Raw genomic sequence first — 21,039 nt, 5'->3', positions numbered from 1 at the left:
CGCCATAAGCTGCTGCAGGTCACAAGCACTCGGCATCTGGCTGCGCTCTAAGTGGATGCTTGAGATTTAACCCGTGGAGAGGCCATGGGATCAAGAGCAGAGCTAATCAAAACAGTGCTAGCCTGTGTGATTGAGGGGTCAAAGTTCACTTTTTCAGTTTCACCTTCAGGCTCTCTGTTCTTGATTATGTTTGTAATGATCCTATGCACGCCTGTATAGGGAGATTAAATTCTTAAGTCAAAGAGGGTTTCATTTGCAGTCATTCGCAGTTTCCCATGTAAACAGTATAATGCCTGTCAGCCAGTTTTACATAAGCAAAGGTTTTTAGGTATGTTCAGAATTCCAGTAAAACAGGTGAGAACTAACTGCTGATGCACCTGTACCTCAAACATGGAATTTACTAATGATTAAAGCCGGAATCTTTTTGTCCCTTAGCCCATAATGTGCATTTCCTGGGAACGTTGCTTCCGGCTGCTGTGTTATACACAAGGGATCGCCACATGTTTGATTTGGAAGATTTTTAGATGATATGTTCTTTATAACACAACACAATTTGTGTCACTACACTTGTGTACACCACACATCCCCATGTTTAGACTAATATCTGTGTGGTGGAGGTAAACCCCCTCCTGTAATAGGCTAGGCCTGACACTGAATTATCCTTTTGATTGCAAAATCATAAATTCTAACTGTAAAATGTAACACGGGTCAGATATTGGTGAATGGCAGTGTGGACCAGTCTCCTCGGAGAAATCAGTGCTTAATGCCGTCTAGTGCTTCCATTTGTTGACCACTAGGTGGTAGTGTGTGGTTAGTAATGTTTAAGAAGCCGCACTGCACTGCCAACCAAAGAGAAATTGTGGACTGGTGCTAGTCTGTCTTTGTAGGTACAGCAATGCTTTTTGCAGGATTAGTTAACTAAAAGTTCAACTGTGAATTGTTGATTATTGAACTGCTGATTCGAAGTTGTGAGGGATGTTTTTTGAAACAGTCAGGGTGATTACTGAAACAATGTCAGGCTAACATTTGTTGAACATTGTGGCATTAATTAGTAGAAATCAGGTTTCGGGTTCAATTCAGTGTTTCACCGAAAAGGCAGCACATTCTCTGTGGTGGAGTCCTCCTTACTCTTTTATTTTTCTACTTGCAACCAACATTGGCTTCTTTTCCTCCCGAACTTGCCCCTGAAAGAGCTATTTTTAAATCATATATTTTAAAGCACATACAGTGTATTTTAGGTTCATTGTTCAGTGCTACACTAATTTGTTTCTTCAGGTGGTCACAGTGTGTTTTTTCTTACAACACAATGGGTTCTAATTACAGTACTTACTCTCCTCCCGAGCTGTCACTTATTTTAATTTCAGTAATCATTTTTCCGTAAAATTAGATGCAGTTTGGTTCAAATGGCACACATTTCCTCTTGGAACAAAACACTGTCAGCTCTGCTCCTGCTGAGAAACTACCCAAAAGCTGATTTTGGCAGAGTCTCACCCCTCAAAGGATCTAGACCTGTTTTTCTTCAAGGAAGCTCGTTTTTACCCCCCCATAAAGAAAGCAAGAAAGAAAAAAGAAAATGGAAAGTGTCAGGGAGTCTTGGAAAGGTTTGGTCTCACAAAAAAGATCTCACTCAATCTCTGTATCTTATCAGCAGGCTCCACCTTCAGTTCTGGCACACATCCCCATTGGAAATAGAGGGGCTGTTGAGGCCTGATAAACCCTGTGTAAATATCAAAACCAGTGTTAGCTGATAGACGGAGGTGTATCACCTGAGCTGTATCTAAAGCCAGGGCAGGAAATATGTCAGTACTCACTCACCTTTTTTTTTTTTTTTTTTTTTGTCCAATTTATTTGTAGATCATATATATACACTTCGTACTATGTATACATCGTATAATCGAGTTTAGCCATAATAATTGTCTTTGTACATTTTACCACTATTTTTGAACTGTGGGGCTTGGTCTCTGATTTGTAAGTTTACATTAGAACTACATTTTCAAAAGCTACAACATGCTTATTGACTTTTTAAACTAGCCTATTAGCTTTGCAGCTTTAGGAGAGAGACTCAAACCAAGGTTAATTAGCTTAATTGGCTGAAATACCAGCTCATCAGTTAAAAATACGTAAGAGCCAGAACGAGAGAAATATGCATACGAGTTATAATCACAGGTTATTTGAAAGTGTTGTGGCCCGAGCTTTAAAATAGTTTTGCACATAACCTCTCATGTGACAGTGTAACATTTTGATTTATAGTTATAGCCTGTACTGAGCTAACAAGCTGCTTACTGTAGCAGTATATTTATCATGCAGACACAAAACTAGTATTTATTTGCACAGTAGTCGACTGTGCAAATGTTTTGACTCATCCCTCATATCCTCATATCATTCACTTGAGTCCCACCACCAGGCCTGCATACAGTCATTTGAAAACATTGTTTTTCATATGACCTTAGTATAGCAGTAGTGAACAGTAGGTACCTGTCAAATAGGCTTGTGGCTGTGTGAGTGTGTGTTTGATGCTAGGAGTGTTTTTCTAATTTGCAAAAAGATTTCACCCAAAGGTCTTTTTCTGCATTCAAAATCAACTGATAGTTACTGCTGTCGCTAATTAGTTCAAAATGATTAATTCCGTTAATTACCTGCCACACTGTCGATCATGAGAGCTCTCTTGCCTGAAATTAATCCTCTTTTCCTGTTGTGACTGTCCTGAGTTATTTCTTTTCATTTCCTGCTTTTGGTCCTAATATCTTTGGGCTCTCTCACTGATTCAGTAAACTCACTAAATGATAAGGCTGGTCTGAGCAGTACTGTGGCCTTCCTGACTGGAAGAACGACACACAAAAAACTTTTGGTCTTCGAAAATGCAGTCACACAAAATGTGAGTCTACCTCGTGTCTATTTTTGACTTTTAGAGCAACTTAAAGATTTTTTTTTAAATAGCAACATCCAAATTATTTATGGGCGCACTATACATAAATATCAAATTCAATTAAGTTTTATTTATATAGCACCAAATCACAACAACAGTGACCTCAACCTGCTTTATGTAAAGACCCGACAATAATACAGATAAAACCCCAACAGTCAGAGGACCTCCTGTGCAGCCAATTGGTGACACTGGGAAGGAAAAACTTAGGATAGGAAGATATCCTGCAGAACCAGTTAGTCATCTTCCGCAACGAACATGGTTGATGGGCTGATTGGTTGATGGGTTGGTACAGCTAAAAGATTTTTTTAATGAAATGTTTTCCCAGTTGTGTTTCACTGAGTTGAGATTCAGCTGTCTGATGCGATATAGGCGTGAATCGTACGATACCTTTTGTGTATACTTGCTGTACTTTGAAGTGGGAAACAATTGCTTAATTCTGGTTGGACTCTCCTTGTTAGAATGTCCAATTAAATTTGTTTTAATTCACTTAATGTCCCTTTAGTTGTTGGTATGTTGGCTAGTTTGTTGATATGTTGCACGACTGATGTGACACTGAGGGATGTCAGACCTACCAGTATTACTTGATGGTATTTTTCTTCCTTCCAGGAAACAATAAAGATGCAGGGCTGTGCAAAAAGCGCTTCAGCATTTATAGTAGTATGGTATAAAGAGATGAGCATGTATGAGCGTTGAACTGCTCTACGTCTTTCTTTTTTTGGTCTGCCTTCTGGTTTAAAGCTCAGTTGTTTCTTCCTGGCTCAGGCGCACAGGAGAAAGGTGTAGATGTTTATGCAGACATTTTCATTATTGAAGACTTGCCTGCAGCAAGAGGTATTGGATACAGCAAGGATAAATATGCATAGCTCGCTATGGATTCATAATTCATCCAGGGTGAAGGACACATTTGTTCACCCCTCCTATCCTCCAAACCCTTCCTTCAGCCCCCTACCCCCAGGAGTGTCTGCTGGAGTGCAACCCACACACACGCACACTCAGATTCACACTTAATGCATCTTACATCTGGACACGAACACATAGTTATGCACACAGAGTGCGCACACGCTGCATTCCACTCCTGTCTCCTGTCAGAGAACCACACTGCTCGCACTGCAATGCTCGCACGCTTACAGAGTCGTATTCAGATGGAGGGCGTCGGCGGCAGAGCAGAGGGCGATACGCTTTAGTAAGGGGTGACATCCCTCATGGGAAAAACGTGCTAGGGATGGACTTGCTGCAAATGTGTTTGCCAACATTATCGGCCCCACTCAGTCTGTTGATAGTGACGCCGGGATGGGAATGAGGTGCCTGATGGGGTCACTCGTTTCCCTGAAATATCTTTCCGCTTCTGTAGTGCGATTTTAAAAAAACCCAGAGGAGCCGTTACTAGCAGACCAGCAGACGGAGAGCACAAAAAAGGGTTAAATGCAGTCTGAGCGGCTTGGTTCAAATTTACGTTAGTGCTTTGATTAATTCAGTGACAGGTTAATTATTCATCTAATGAATGAACTGACGGCATGGTTTTCTTCAAATCATTTTTGGTTTAATTAGCACCAAATTAATCTGGGCTAATTAGCTGGTGTAATAATCAGTGGGCCCCTCCAAACTTTCTCATCTGTCCTTTTTGGTTTCCATTATTTTTTATTGCTCCTTGACTTGTGGCACTCTTGATAAATGAATTCATTATGGTGCTATAATTAATAACGGCATCATGACAGGATTTGAGTATCAAGGCAATATTTTCTCAGTATCAGTTTTAAGCTGTATGGGGAAAAACAGTTCTTCAAAGCTGTGGTGATTAGAAACATGACGGTGTGCAGAGGATCGGTTGTGGATTATGTGTCCTCGTCATCATAATCTGTCTGTGTCTCTGTGTGTTTTGTCTTTTTTTTAGGATTTACAGATAGAAAAGGAGAAGGCGGTCTACAACATCTCAGGTGGCTGCACAGCGCTGGTGGTCGTCTATTTACTCGGCAACCTCTATGTGGGGAATGCCGGGGACAGCAGGTGTGATACACATGCAATGAGTGTATATGTAAGATACAGTGGGGGGGGGATGATTATTTGATCCCCTGCTGAGTTTGTGAGGTTGCTCGCTTGGATGTGAGGAACAGTCTCTGGTGTTTATGCTGGTTTTATTTTAATGGAGAGACAGAATATCAACCAAAAATCCAGAAAAAAACACATTGCATAAAAATACGTATTGATTTGTATGTCACTGACTAAAATAAGTATCCCCTAGCAAAACACGAACAAAGCATAACGCTTCCGCCTCTATGCTTGACTATGGGGATGGTAATCTTTGGGTCATCTTTGGTGACTGCGGTCCAACTCCCTTTAGCTCATTTACAAGCTCCTGCCGTGTAGTTTTGGGCTGTTCCACCACTTTTCTCATGATCATCTTCACCCAATGAGGTGATATCTTACATAAGAGCTCCAGACCGAGAGAGAGAGTTTTTTCTGAATAATCACACCAACAGTGGTCAGCTTCACGTGAAGCTTCTTGTTAATGGTCTAACAGCTCGTTGGTCTTGTCCACAGTGGAGGGGAGGTTTTAATGAATTAAACTGATTCTGTGGACAGGTGTCTGTGGACATAATGAGCTATAATCAGGAGTATCTCTAATTGCTTGGTTGATTGTAATCTGTGTGGCACACAAGCGCACAACCAATCTGTAGCAGCAGATCGTAGTGGATCAAACACTTACTTCCCTTAATAACATTTTAAATTAATTTAGAACTTTTATGTGACGTGTTTATTTGTTCTGGATTTTTGGTTAATATTCCGTCCCTCTTCATTAAAATGTTGTTTATTTGTATGTGAGAAAACTAACAAATTCGAAAGAGGTTCAAAAATAGTGATTTCCCCTGCTGTAGCAGACTGTAGAATCTTCTTTGTTTTCGTCTCTGTGTTTCTCGCTCACCTTCTCGTGCCCTTTAGCCTACAGGAACAACTGTGTCCCTTCCTGGATGAATAGAGTTTTGCTTTGTCTGCTCCTCTCCCTCAGAGCTATCATTATCCGGTCTGGGGAAGTCATTCCCATGTCAGCAGAGTTCACACCAGAGTCAGAGAGGCAGCGACTGCAGTTCTTGGTAAGAAAGAACCTTTCTCAGCTCCTTTCTAGCAAGCACAGCTGTCAGATATTAGCAGAGCTGGCCTCCCCTCCTGTTGAGACACCAGCTATGCTTAGCTCTGTCTCTCTTACACGGCCTGCTCTCTGTGCCAGCTTAATAGACTATGGAATTGTTTTTCCTATCCCTAGGGCGCGTCAATCTTCTTCTCTTTCTGTTTTTTTTTTCTCTTTTCATATCACAGGCCTACATGCAGCCCCACTTATTAGGGAATGAGTTTACACATCTGGAATTCCCAAGGAGAGTCCAGAGGAAGGAGGTGGGGAAGAGGATGCTGTATCGTGACTTCACCATGTCAGGATGGTGGGTTAACTAATACTTTTTTTTTTTTTTGACTAAATTACTGATTGAATGTATGTCAGTGTCCAGTATCCACCTGGGAGGATAACATTTTGGTTTCTGCACTCAAGTCCTTCACATTTGTTAGAAATGCTGTCGATGTTATTTAGCCACATATCTGGTTGAATGCATTTATGAGCCTTCTGAAAGAAATCTCTGCAGCCTACACTATTATTTCCATTCGATAGATTTTTGCACAATGTACCCTATAAAGAAATTCATCTGTGTCCCATTCACCGAGTAATTCAGTTCATTAGCACTCCACAATCATCTTGAGAACTTTAGATTGTAAGGTCAGTACTTAACTATTAACACAATGGCCACAATGGGGAGAAGAAACTTTACTTTTAAAAAGTCATTCAAGTCATCAGTTGTCATAAAGAGGTCAGGAACTGTCCTTCGTATTTCTTCTTTTGTGTGTTAGTGGGCAAAGCAAAGACCTTGCCCTGTGTCCTAAAGTAAAGAGAAAAATAAAAAGGAGGGAAATAGAAAAAAATGTATAAAAACTAAGAACTGACAAACAGAAAAAGCTGAGACCAGGGCACCAGAGAAACGGAGGCAGGGAAGGTTATATTATATAAACATTGTGTTTACATTTTCTTTATGTAGAAATGGGTTCAAGGATAGATCATTTAATTTTGTAGGACCACTAAAGCTTTTAGTTATCGCTGCTGAATCTTCACCTTTTGTTTTTACTTTTTCCAGCCATGGCAATCTATTAAACTAGCATTACCGCAATTCAAAAACACTCAGAAATAAAGTAAGGTCTTCATCGCTACCTTTACGATTAAACAGCTAATTTAGCATATTTACCCAGGTAATTTAACACAATATGGATTACAAAACTAAACATATAGAACAGTGCAAAGCTCTATAAATGGAAAAAAAAGGAAATTGGGTTACAGATTTATTAAAAATACGTGCAATCACAACACTCCTTATATTAATAATATTGAGCTCTCCATTCTGCTTAGGCTAGCCTATGAGATTTGCTATTCATGTATGATTTTACAGCATTGACGGTGTGTTTGGGTTCATTGCCACGCTGATAAATTCAGCCAATCAGATGCTTTCCGAATGGTGTTGCATTGCGAATCAAAATCTAGACAAGTCAAAAACCATGACCGAGCCTCTGCCATGTTTTACAGTTGGCTACAGACACTCACTGTTGTACCTCTCAGCTGACTTCCTCCTTACATCCTGATAACGATTTGACCGCTTTTAAAGGTTGAATAATTCATAAGTCAGTTTTAAGTGTTTCAACAAGGGGAAAAAAACATTCTTCCAAAAATGCTCAGGTACAAGGATGGGGTTGAAAACGAGTGACAAAGCAGCCAATATCCAAAGGAAATCTTTGAAAGACCTTCAGAGAGCCTTTTATGAAGTTTGTGGATATGATTGTATTCTTATTAACTAATGACTCATGCATGCAAGCACACACAGACACACGTAAAGAGAGAGGGGATGAGAAAAATATAACGCTCAAAACCAGATGCTTGTTTCGAAGTGAAGGTGCAGGTGTATTATTATTATCATTATTATTATTATTATTCACGTATCTGGTTCGTGGTGGTGGACCACAGTCAGTATTGGTGCTCTACTTGAGGTGTGACTAATTCTTAGAAAAGACTCACTGTTTTAGGAAGTTGAACTGGTAACCTGTGCTGACACTGAGAGCGTGTAGTATAGTTAAATATAGTTTTAAAAACAGTTTTTTATCCATTATTAATAATTACAGATCATTTAAGTTGATATGTAGAATGATCCCTTATTAAAAATCCCCAAACTAGTGGAAAAGGCATTTCAGTTTAGAAAGCCTGCCTTTTAATGTGATTCTAATCAGACTTCTGCATCTCAGTCAGGATGCTCTGGGCTCTTAAATAGGATTTCAGTGCCGTTTGTGTGACTTGCACTGCGACATACGTTGGCAGCATTCTATCCCGAGCTGGCTGCGATACTAAGCAGAATCCATGCAATGACTGGCAGAGCTAATTATTGTGTGTTTTATGTTTTGTAATGTTTCTAGAAAACTACAAGTATTGCTATGCAGATGCATTTACAGGAGAGACGCTTCTATCGAAGGAAAGCGTGAACTGAGGATGAAGTGGGTGACTGACGAGAGTTGAGCAGGATATATTTTTTTGACTCCACCTGCATGCAGTTGTGTTTTATGGCTCTGCTCAGTTAAAGCAGATGTAGGTCAGTCAGTGGCTGCACTTCTTATTGGGCCCAAAACTCTCACTCAGTCTGCCTGCTTACTGTCTGAGCAGCAGAGACAGCCTGTGATGTATTTTTAATCAGGTTCTACCCATAACCCAGTTATGGCTCAATTTCACCCGGACTAAGTCTGGGTCTTAAATTAGTACCCTGTCAGCTGCTGTAGCTAATTGATCTGAAGTGCATGGCTCTGACTTAACTGTGTCATCGTCTATAGGTGCAGATTATATGCTGTATAGGGAGAGAGGATCTTTTTTTTCTTTTTTTTAATCTTTCTTCAGCTTTCTGTCTGTGCATGTATATGTGTATGTGCAGCCTGTGTGCCCACATGCTGTGAGCGCGTAGGCGTACGCTGGCGTCCAATTCCCTCAAAGGCATCCGTGATCAAGGCTGCAGTCTAATGAAGGCATACAGGCCTGCAGCCCACCTCTCTGTCTCCCTCCCTTGCTTTCTTTACCTCCCCTCCGTCGGCCAGTTGGACCAGATTGAGGTTCTGGCGTTGGCATTGTCGGCTGTAATAGTGGTCATTGGCCGGCATGGCAGGCTGTGTTATTTGCCCAGAATGACGGATGTTGAGCAGTCGGCCGTGTTCGCCGTAATGTAGAAGCTGCGGTAACGCAGGCGGGCAGGTGGAGGGAGGGAGGGAAGGAGGTTGGGGAAGAGGGGTGGGTGACTGGAGTAAGGAAAAAGAAGTAAGTGGATTGAGGTAAGATGTAAAAATTGATAAACAGATGAAGGAAGGATGATTGGTATGTTGTGTTGGTCACAAAGGAGGGAAGGGATGGATGACAGTGAATGGTTGTGAAGCACAGTGGCATTCACTCAAAAGTCTTTAAGGTATACTTTTCTTCTTACAGAGTGTTGTATGTAAGAAGAAAAAGGAAGTACCATGGTCAGCCTTGAAAACAATACCAGGTTCTTGTGGGCAAACACTTTTTTCAAGGTACTTGGCAAATAGATTTTTCCAGGCATCTCGGGAAAACGTGCCTCGTCTCATCTGCTTCTCTCTCTTCATGTAATCCCACACTGACTCCAAGACGCTGAGATCGGGGCTCTGTGGGGGCCAGACCATCTGTTGCAGGCCTCCTTGTTGCTAGAGATGGTTCTTCATGACTGTGGATGCATGTTTTGGGTTGTTGTCAAGCTGCAGAATGAATGAATTTGGGGGCTGATTAGATATCTCCCTGATTATAGCGTGCGATGCGTCTAAACAGCCATAGTGCTGAAAACTTCACAAAGTGCTGTATTAATTTCGCCCGCCTGGAATCTCTCTGTCTTCCAGCTCTCCATCTGCTCCTTCTTTCTTTTTCCATTATGGCTTTGTATTGGTATGACTGATGCCTACAGCTTGCATTAGAGGAGTCGCTGGGTCACTGCCATTTTCTCTGGCCTTGCTTTGCTCTTGAAAGCACCACTCAATCTATCAAGGTTGACCAAAAAAATTTGTTTTTTTTTTTAAAACCAACTGTCAATTGCACTAATTTGTGTGACTCATCCAGTGCTGACACGGCCCGTTACAATGTCACCTCAGTATCTGTTGACAGGTGTGTATATATAGCAGTGTGCAAGCGAGTTATGACGCGGTGCATGCACTGCCAATGTTTTTCTGTCACCCCCTCTTTGCAGCAGGCGGAGGTGACACCACCTTCTTCCCTCCTGTCCACCTTTTAGTCACCTGCAGGGAAAACATGATACAACCCCTTCTGCCCTCTTTCCCTGGTGTACCGCCCCCCTTTTAGTCACATGCTGCAATGTATCAAGCAACCAAACATCCTGCGGTGCTTTACAATACTGCAAAGTTTCATACTGAACCAATGCCAAGTAAATACAGGGTCAATAAAAGGCAGGTCATGTAGGGGAGATTTATGAGATGAATCATCATTAATTTGCCAATTCTGAACCCATTTTCACCAATAAATCCCTGTTTTTATTTTTACTTTACGTTTCATGTATTTTGATTTGGGGTTTTGAAGATCTGGAGTGTAAATGCACCTGCCTCTACAGCACTTTACTGTAGGTTATAAATAAAATAGACGTGCCCAATTGATCTGATACCAATTCCAGCGATAGTATTGATAATGTCGATATCTGGTTCCATTCGCCCACCTCTAACATCCCCTGAGCTGGGAAGCTGTCGGCATCAGTGTGGTCAAACAGTGCGGCCCTTGAGCAACTTTCTTTGCTGTTTTTAGAACTCAGTGTCCCAGAGCAAGGAGCAGGTATCATAACAGGATTAATGTGTATCTTTCTCATCCTGTCACACTCTTGTTATCTCGAGTCAGACAGGCTGGATTCGCTGTAAACACTCGTCTCGAGGGGGAGGCCGTCCCTGACAGCAGGCTCTGGGGATTTTATCCAAGACATCTTTGAAATAATGACAGGAATGCGTGTCTCCGTGTCGTAGTTTTGTTGTTTTTTTTTCAGGAGATTTAACAAATCTTGAAGGTGAAAGAGTAAAACAAAAGAAGTTTTGAGCGACACAGCAGAAGTAGCACCTCTTCTTCTGTCTTTTTTTTTTTTTTCTAACAAAAACAGTGAACCCTGTCTTGGTAGATGGTTTAAAGTTTCGTATCATCAGTCGTGCTATTTTAGATCTAAGAAACTGATGAGGAAATCCTTCTGAAGGCTCTTATTTGGTAATACAGCTCGCCTCGCTTAGATGAGGCTCTAGACTGTATTCCTGTGTTTGTGGGCTGTGTTCTCTGTGATAGTTCTTGCTTTCACAGTAAAAAAAAAAAAAAAGAAGGAAAAAGTGCTGAGTGCAGCAGTGTAGCGCTCGCCTAAGGTGGAAACATATGGTCTCTCTGAGTGAAACCAGCAGTAATGTAGAAACCATCCTGGTCCCCGCTAATCTGAAGTACATGGACTGTGGTGTGCTGGGCAGACTTGGGTCACATTCACAAATGAAACATTTGTCTTTTTAGCAGCTTTTCAAACTAAACATTTATTTTCAGGAAATTTTCCTACATGAGAAGCATCCCCCGATCCACGTTAGGCCGCTTTTATGACCATTCTGAATATTCTTTTCCTCGCTCCCTGTGATCTGACGGCTAAAATAAAGAGAAACCTGTGTTTCTAATTGTATTTTCAACCAAGTCAGCGCTCGCTCAAGAGCCAGAATTTTATTCACAGCACCTGGTGCGAGTTCTGAATGGAAAACTCTGACCTGGCAGCTCTCGTGGAAATTGGCTGGGTTTTGTTATGTATCTGGTACAGTAAAGTTACACAGCTGCTCCTGTGAAGTACAGCTGCTCGCAGATGAATAGGAGCACACGCACCAGGAGCAAGAGTGTTGGGTTTCTTCACTTCGACTTTCCGAATTGTAAAGGTGAAAAGTGTATCGCTTAGATCTGAGATGAATACAGCGAGCATTGTACAGTCTTCCTCTTCACAGCGCAGCTCTGTCTGGTCCCAGTGTGAAGATGGTAAATTATTCATTAGTTCGCGTGGGGAGTTTAAAGAGTGCTCTGAGAACAGGAGGATGGAAAGTGTGGATTCTCTTGCATCATTTTAGCTGCTTTACTTTCAGACCTTCAGAGGCGTACATGCGCAGGCGCCACAGACAGTTGCAGAAAACCAACAGTGCACCTAGACTGTCTCGTGCAGGCGTCTTCTTTGTCGCTAGGGATACCTTCACAGGATCAGTTAGAAACGGGGGGGAAAAGAAAGTGAGAGAATTAAGCTAAGGATCTCTGTGTGTTTGTGTGAATTTTTAACTCTGCCTTTTCTCTCTCTGTGCCAGTCCCCTCATGTCAGCAGCAGGGCCTGTGGGAAGGAGAGGGGGTGGGGGTATGGAAGTGAAGTATCTCTAGGGCATGTGTGTGCAGCCTGCTATAAACAGGAAGAAAAAAAAAAACATTAACGTGTTCTGTATTCTTTGCACAGGGCATATAAAACCATAGAGGAAGATGACCTAAAGTTTCCCCTGATCTACGGTGAAGGGAAGAAGGTAAGAAGTGCTTCCACAGCCTCATGTGCCATGCATGTAATCAAAGCTCACCGGGGCATCATTGGTACACCCGACCTCACATCACCCAAATCGCTGTGTAGAGACATTCCTGGCCTTTTTGAATCCTGCACAACCTGTAGCACAAACGAGCTCTCCAAGGACTTATTATTATGTCTTTCAGCCAATTTAAAAACCAAAAACGAAAAGAAAAAAAAAATAGGCAGAGGTCTAATGTGATGGTCCTATCTGAGTCGTGTGTTAGATGGATCTGATGAAAGGTAACATATGCTAACTGAATATATCAATACTGAAACACTGACTTGCACTAACAAAATCTTGTCAACGCTGAAAAAAGGGAAATGACACAGAACAAAAGGTCAAGAGTTTCCCCCTCGTTCAGTTACACTGTACATGCAGTGGTGCGTAGAAGCCTTTCTCTCTTTTTTTGACTTGAAAAGGTCAAAGGAGCAGTGCGATAGACCCGAATATGCTCTCGCCGTGCTCTTCCCCAGTTTTCACTTCCATACGTACAGAAAATAGATTTGAGTTTGACTGACAGCAGGGGAAAGATGTCACCCCTACAGTATTCTGTGTGCCCACAACCGCATTCAGACTCACCCCGGCGCAGCTGCCGGTGCCCACGTCGTGTCCTCTCCCTTTGAAGTGAGGAGCGGAGATGGATGGCTAGATAGAGTGAGAGAGAGGAACGCCAGAACACTTCAAAGCCCCTGGTGCGCAGCCCTCTGGGCCCCGGCACTCTACAATTAATCCCAGGATGTTTTACCCCTTTCTCTGCTGGAGGAACCTTTCCACCACTTTAAAACACTCTCCCTGCGTCGTTCTGCATACTGATCCAAGCTCAGTCCTACTCGGCTCCTCTTGTGCTCGTGCCTAAAAGTTCTTTCTCTGTACAGTAGAGATTTCCAGACAATATGAATCAGCTTCAGGGAGGATCAAACAATCAGTATGTGATTGAAGTGCAGACTTTCAGCTTTAATTGCAGGATTTAAAGAGGGGGGGGAAAGCGTAGCACGGTGGTACAGTGGTTAGCACTGATACCTCACAGCAACAAGGTCCTGGGTTTGAACCCACCATCTGTTGCTGTGAGGCATGTTCTCTCTGACATGTAGTTAGTTTAACTAGTTTTTCTGAATTGGCTCTAGATGCCTAATGGCTGTCTGTCTCTCAGTGGATTGATCCAAAGTGCTACATTTACTCTTTTTATACAGAATCACACATTTTCAGAGGCTCAAAAGTAATTTAGCAAACTAACATAATTTAAAATCTAAGGGCTGTTTTTAATACTTTGCAGTCAGTGCCTGAAGTCTAAAACCCACAGACATAATTAAACAAACCCAAATGTTAACCACATGTTCCAAATATTTGGAAAAATTATAATGAATGGTAGAATTATTACCACAGGCTGATGTTGTTGACATCTATCTTCCTGGTTTATGTGCGACCTGCTCTACACATGGTGGTTTATGCAAGATTTTAGATGTAAGATTTTCCTAAAAGCAAAGCGATTCAAATAATCAAAACCTCTGGCTCGTTTCTAAACTGTTCACCAGTCATGGTGTCGTCAGGTTCTCCGATCTCTGCAGTCTGTGACGAAGAGCAGAAATGATGACCAAGCTTCAAAATGGAGACCCGAGTTTCAAAAGGCTTCCACGGTGGCCTTCTAGATAACATCTACATAAGATCTCACTCGTTATAAGACGATCAGTCATGGGCAGAAATGAAAATGCCTTTCGTAGAGTTTGTTGCTGCTTTGTTTGACTCATACGGAGGCTGTGCTTTAAATGCCTCTGATCTTTTCCAGGCTCGCGTGCTGGCGACCATCGGGGTCACGAGAGGCCTCGGAGACCACAGTCTCAAAGTGCACGACTCCAACATTTACATTAAGCCCTTCCTGTCCTGCTGCCCAGAGGTACGCTCCAGTTTTATGTCTTCTCTATGTCTGCCTTGGTCATGTTGTTAGAATTTTTGCCTTACAGCAAAGGAGGAAAAAGGATTCAGAGTCCTTTCTGTTCGACCTGTCCAGTGGGTTTGGGCCTCTCGCCAAGTATTGACAATAACAGGCTCTACCACCCTCTAGGCTCTCAAGGATATGCAGTCATGTGAAAAAATAAGTACATCCCATGGGAGGTTGTTGGCTTTTATGGCTTGTCTGAGCAACCAGACATTTGACAATCGTTGAAATACTGACTATAGATAACGATGATATTAACAAACACAACCACAGCAAATATGCAAAAATAGCCGAGACGGTGAGCGCACTACTTTTGTTTCCATCGTTTTTAGTTTCAAAATAAGAAAGTAAGAGCAAAGACTGGCCACACACTGCACGGCCTCCTTTGGCAAACTATTACAGATTACAAAAGCATTTTGTAAACAGCAGTCTTTCAGTTCTTTCTGTGGATTTTCTCCTGCAGTTCTTATCTATAGGATACTAATTCTCTGAAACTCTTGGGCCGTTTTGTATGTACGACATATATAAAGGTTTCCGATAATGTGCGTTTTGGAGGACTATGGGGCCACAGTGAAACCTTCAAACTTGAATGCCTTAAGCTTTTGTGGCATTTGAGGTTTGTTTTGCATCATCATATCCTCTTTCATCTTCAGTTTCTCTCTTTTTTTTCACAGGTGGTTTTCTTTTTGAAACAGCTGCTATTCAGTTGAATCTATTCTTCCCTAAACTAAAACGCTTCCCCCGGCCACTGGCCTCAGCACAAGTTGAAGGCTTTATCGATCCTCACTCCTTGTGCTCAACAGTTAGAGAGGTGCTCTTTTAATGAAATTGCAAACCTTGCTCTTCAGATGGCCTTGTGTTATCTCCTAACACTCTTAGATATGGTGCGGAATACATATTTGAATCAATGACTGCAATGTGCCCAGTATCTGAGGCAGTGAAGCAACTTCCAAAATACAACATTTCTGTCAGTGTCCTTTATAGCTTGTATGAGGTTTTTCTCCCACAGAGCTGCCCATGTCTCACCAATCAGGTCTAATGTTACTGTGGCCAGACAGTATCTTGGATTCATCTACCACACTTTAGGATGTTTGAATCTATGGCAACAAATCTGAAAATGTACCTACTTATTTTTAAAGCCACTTAAAAAATCTAAATCGTCTACAAAATATGAATTTTGTGTGCTATTCACTTGAGTTTATAACCTGCCTTAATAGGAACAATTTCTGTGGGTTATACTTTTTCACATGACTGCATCAAATGCAATGATTGCATCGTCTGTCACAAAGCAGAAGAAGAAAAACCTGGATGTTAGCAGTTGTAATGTAATTGTTTTTTACCTTCTCACTCTTCTCAAAGAGTCACCCTCATCGGTCACTTCACAGCATCTATCCTCCGTCAGGTTACATAAAGTTGTTGCTATAAAACAGTGGGTGTGTGGGTACACAAATACAGAATGATGAAAGCAGAGCACTCTTGTGGCACATACATCGCTTGGACTGTTAGTGAGGAAATCTGTGCCTACTCCTTTTTGGCCTTGTTGCTGCGTAGCTGCTGAATGACTAAAATCTGAGAGATTTGTTAAGTTATTCTGGGGAAGGGAGCCAAAGTCTGGGTTAGGGTTTAAAATCCTTTGCATTTGAGCATGTGTCAGGAGGGGAGGAGAGAAAACGGAATAAAAGGAAAAGTCAGAACAAGAGTGGCAGTATGTTAACATTAGTGTTTTAGAGGGGCTCTTTAGTTTTATATTACCCTCGTTGTGTCAGCCGCCTGATATAACGAGAGCGCAGAGGTAACCGCTGATAGCCAGTAACAGGAGGGACTGTGAACTGTGTGGTCAACGTGTGCGTTGATGGTCCCTGCAGTGCAGTGGATTGCAAGAAGGAATCCACTGCAAATGATTGCAGTAGTCATGAAAACCTGCACATTCTCTTGATCTTTAATTCATTGCACTCAAAGTTCAGTCATAGTTCAGCCTCCTTTTTTTTGATGTTCCTATAAGATGAGTGAAGTCAAGGTTTTTCCAGATAGAGCATAAAAACGTGATTTCTATATGAAAGACGTGGTATTCCTGAGCATTAAGGGGCCATAATAGCTTCTTTTGAAGAAAAATAATAACAATACAATTAAACATCGGCTTAAGGGTGAAGTCACAGAGGGTCACTATGAAAGGCATGACTGTTGTCAGAGTGCTGTGCACAAACAACAGTGATGACTGCAGCCTTCAGAGAATTGTTAAGAAAAGTAAATTCAACAAACTGGGAGAGTTTCACAAAGAGTGAATGGTGTCAGTGGATCAAGAGCCACCACATACAGATGGTCTTCAGGAAAGAGGCAACTGAAACGCTAATAAAAAGCCATGCCTGAACCGGAGAAGCATCTGACATGAGCTGAGGAAAGCAAGAAGCGTTTCAGTAGCTCAGAGGTCCAAAGTCTCTTCAGATGAAAGTAAAATTAGCATTTTATGGGAAAATCAAGGTCCTACAGTCTTGAGGAAGAATAGAGAAAAATGGTGTTTAAACTCCAGTGTGAAGTTTCTGCCAAAGTGCCAGGACTACTACTAATTATTACTGCGTTTGACTGGCCAACCAAATCACCTGACCCCCAACCCCATAGAGAATCTGTGGTGTATTATAGGAAGATGAACCCCAAAATACACACAAACTGAAGGTCACTGTCAAAGTAACTTAGGCTTTAATAAACCCATTCGCCGTCTTCAGGTTTTTCAGCTAATTCAGGGTAGCCTATCCCAGTCATAGGGTGAGAGGCAGGGTACACCTTGGATAGACCACCGGCCTCTCACAGGAGATATACAAACATTCAAAAAGAAGAATTTTTTCCTGATATTGACTTATTTTGACATCCACTAGTTTATATGTTCAAAGAAATGTGTGGGAGAGTGCCCTGCAGGGAATGTGAAAACATCCTGCGGGGACATGTTTTCCCTGCACACTGTCAAGTTAGAATTACAGACTTCTCTCAGGTTGTGAATAAAAAATAAATAAAACAGGCTGACCTTGGCAGTTTGAGTCATTTTGACATAGAATTTGGGTATTTGAGTAAAAATCAGAGGATCAGGTCCTTCCCTTTTCTTGACATACTATAGGAATGCTGCCTCATAGATTGATAGTCTCGCTGTGTTTCTCTCTTTCAAAGCCTGACTTACTGTTCATCTCAAGGTTCCCCACAACATGGAGCCTTGTGATCCACACACAACTCATTTTGATAATCTTACAGTGACTCTCCCTGCTTGCGTGTGGTGTTCTGTTTTTAAAGTAGCCTAAGTTGGTGTGCCTGCTGTGAATAGGCAACGCCTCCACAGTAGCAAAAGAATTACTTGAAGCAACCAAACAAAAGCCATCCAAGGCCACTGGGTATTATTTTTGCCTGCTGTTTCAGAGTATGCTTCTGTTCGCCCATAGTAATTTGAAAGACTGTGCCTCACCAGAGTTGCCACAGTAACACGAGTTTCCCTGCTTCAGAATATCTTTGAAGGATTGAGACCATCAACATTGTTTAGACAAGTATATGGAGGCGGATGTGTTAAGAAAGTAGAGATTAAATGGAAAGATCGTCCTAGTAATTTTTCTTGATATTTTGAGAGATTCATGTAGAGATATCCACACTAAGAGACTTGTTACAGTACAGGTAATCCACAAAACAGTTTACATTGTGTTCTGTGGCTGCCATTGATTTTTTTTTTTCTTCTTATAATCTCAATAGCTTATGTCAATAAAAATGTTGGGTGGTCCAGCACTCTGGTCCAGAATTGCTTGAAGCACAACAATGAAATTGGAAATCCCTTGACTTGGCATGTAGCGCTAATGATAGATGAACATTTTGGTTTCTTAGCTGTCAAATCTTTGAACAGTACCAGTGACTGTGTAAAAGATGGCCAGCGTGGCTCCACTCGGGAGCAGTTCAGTAATCCATTTTTTCTTAAGTCACTGGTTAGTGACCCATTAGCAAACATTATAGTACACTCAGGAGATGGAGCAGGTCATCTTCTAATCAGAAGGTTAGTGGTTTGATCCCTGACTCCTCCACTCTGCATGGAAAAAGTACCCTTGGGCAAGGTAGTAAATCCTGAGTTACCCTCTGAGTGTTAATGTTAGACATAGAAAGCACTTAGGCGTAGAAAAATTGCTTGTATGAATGCGGGTGGATGAGGCTTGAAGCAAGAAGCACTTTGAGTGCTCAAGTAAAGTAGAAAAGTGCTATAGATAAACCAGTCCATTTACCACTAAGATGGTGTACTTTAATCGGATGTTTCATTATTACGCCATTTCCAGCTTCTCCTCTGCTTGCCTTCTGTATTGCATTGTGGGAAAGCATTGTAACACTGAAAGCCAGGAGCAGGGAGAGTAGCAGCACAGAAAAGGAGAGGCGTCAGTGACAACAGATACAACCCAGATTAAATCAGATACAGGAAGAAAGAAAAACAGCTGGGATTGAGGCGGGTTGCAGAGCAGCCTGCAGAGGTGCCGAAGCTACATGTCCTGTATGAAACAGCCAAGACGGGTGGCAGAAGTACATACATTTGTCAGTTAAGCAGGAGTATACATACTTAGGTGCTGTATTCTGCAATCACAACTTATTAACATATTATAACATATTAACCCCTGAGTATAATGTAATGAATCATGTGCACAGTAAGATTTGCAGTGAATCCTATGCAATAAGCACCAATGACAAATACAAAACAATGACTCCCCGAAAATGCATGAACCAAAAAATAATCATGCCTGTACATGAATATGCAAGGAGTAAAAAACAGAGGTAATTGTGTTAAAATGTGGGGAGTAAAAGTAAAAAGTTGTCAGAAAAATAAACACTGAAATACAGTTACCTGACAATTTTGCTCGAGTACAGTAATAAAGTGTCTGTGCTTCATTGCTTCCCACCTCTGACAGGCAGTATGTTGTGTGATAGAGTATCAGCTGAGCCATCAGTTACAGAGATGAACTTCCAGGATTCACTCTGAGCCTTGTGTACAGAGCAAATCCTCTGCTCTGTTAGTTTTGAAGTATTAAAGTTGCATCCCGTTTGTCTTGAAATTATTAAATGCTCTTATTGCTGTAATTCAGATTCACCACCCTGGTATTAGAAGATAATCTGGATCAGTTTACCCTTTCAAGATTAAAGATAACCACTAGGAGGCCATGGCTAAGGCTTAAGACTGCTGTCCATTAATTACAGAGTGAGCATGTTGAACAGATGAACGTGCAGCACATTATAAAGTGCGTTGCAGCAGCTTTTTCAGGTTAAACACGGCTAAAATGCACAATCCATCTATACAATATTTTCTGTCTATAAATATGTAACGGGTGTACAAGGTTTGTACAAACAGCAAAGTTTTACAATTCTTGCTTCTCTTTTTTTTTTTTTCTAATTTCAGGTCAGAGTTTATCCTTTAGCACAGTGTGAGCATGGAGCCGATGACGTTCTGGTGCTGGGAACTGACGGACTGTGGGACGTCCTCTCCAACCAGGAAGTGGCTGAATCGGTCGGCTGTTTCCTGGCAAACTGCGACCCTGACGATCAGCACAGGCATGTTCACCCATCCCACACAGCTGCAGTCGCAGACAGGCCTGAACTTCCTCTCACCTCTGTCTTGTTTGGAGAGGGTGAACGTGGTTATCTTCTCACGATTACGCAAATTTCCAAACATTCAGATAATGATGTCAAAGAGCAGCTCATTAACAGGATTCCCTGATTATTTCCTCAATGGTTTTACTTTTTTAATTTTTGTTTGTTTTCTTCTGACTGTGGGCAGAGGCATTTATTCAATGGCTGCACGTTGCCATTATTCCCTGTTCTGATCATTATCTAATTGAATATCGCTGTGTGATGCTGACACCGTAACTACTTCTCACTTTCGTTCCCTCAGGTACACGATGGCAGCTCAAGACCTCATAATGAGAGCGAGGGGGGTGCTGAAGGATCGAGGCTGGAGGATAGCCAACGACAGATTAGGCTCCGGAGATGACATCTCTGTCTACATCATTCCCCTCATGTATGGAAACAAGCAGAACTAGCCAAGCTACGAAACCGCAGCCATCGCTGAAACACAACCCTGCCTTGACCTTTTAAAACTTCACATGTGCAGTTTTACCTCATTCCTTGTTCTCCTTTTAAAAGTGCTTTTGTTTCTGCTCAGATCAAAACCTGATCTGTCTCAGTTTCACCCTGATTATCCTCAATCAGGGTGATCTCTCTCTTTCTCTCCCTTTTTTTAAATAATGAAAAGGAAACAATCATAAGAGTAGCTGTTAATGATTACTGTTATTATTGTTTTTTTTAATTCTCGTGGAAGCCATCCTTAGCTGTGTTTCGGGGGGCAAACCCTGTAAACCTGGACTCTCGAATGAGATGACGACATCTCAGGACTGCTGTTACTAACTAATGCACAATATTTAATAATGTGAAAATGTAAATAATCTGAAACACAAGACATTGGTTAAGTGTGTTTGGCTGAACACCTGTACAGTGTTTACCCCCCCCCCCC

The 21,039-nt window shown here is 41.7% G+C and overlaps 1 protein-coding gene across 1 annotated transcript in view; it reads left to right on the top strand.

Annotated features, from left to right (window-relative positions):
• ppm1h (protein phosphatase, Mg2+/Mn2+ dependent, 1H) overlaps positions 1–21,031 on the top strand; it is a 39,584-nt gene extending 18,553 nt beyond the window's left edge. The window contains exons 4-10 of the mRNA XM_005728214.1: positions 4,818–4,930; positions 5,931–6,015; positions 6,239–6,357; positions 12,496–12,559; positions 14,382–14,489; positions 19,930–20,081; positions 20,422–21,031. Of these exons, the coding sequence (XP_005728271.1) occupies positions 4,818–4,930; positions 5,931–6,015; positions 6,239–6,357; positions 12,496–12,559; positions 14,382–14,489; positions 19,930–20,081; positions 20,422–20,569 (789 nt within the window). The 3' untranslated portion in view covers positions 20,570–21,031. The remainder of the gene's footprint in view (positions 1–4,817; positions 4,931–5,930; positions 6,016–6,238; positions 6,358–12,495; positions 12,560–14,381; positions 14,490–19,929; positions 20,082–20,421) is intronic.
• Positions 21,032–21,039: the final 8 nt, after the last annotated feature.

The sequence above is a fragment of the Pundamilia nyererei genome, unplaced genomic scaffold (genome assembly GCF_000239375.1).
Source record: "Pundamilia nyererei isolate P.nyererei 1_Seehausen unplaced genomic scaffold, PunNye1.0 scaffold00027, whole genome shotgun sequence".
Lineage (NCBI taxonomy): Eukaryota > Metazoa > Chordata > Actinopteri > Cichliformes > Cichlidae > Pundamilia > Pundamilia nyererei.
This window is presented reverse-complemented; position numbering and strand designations above follow the sequence as displayed.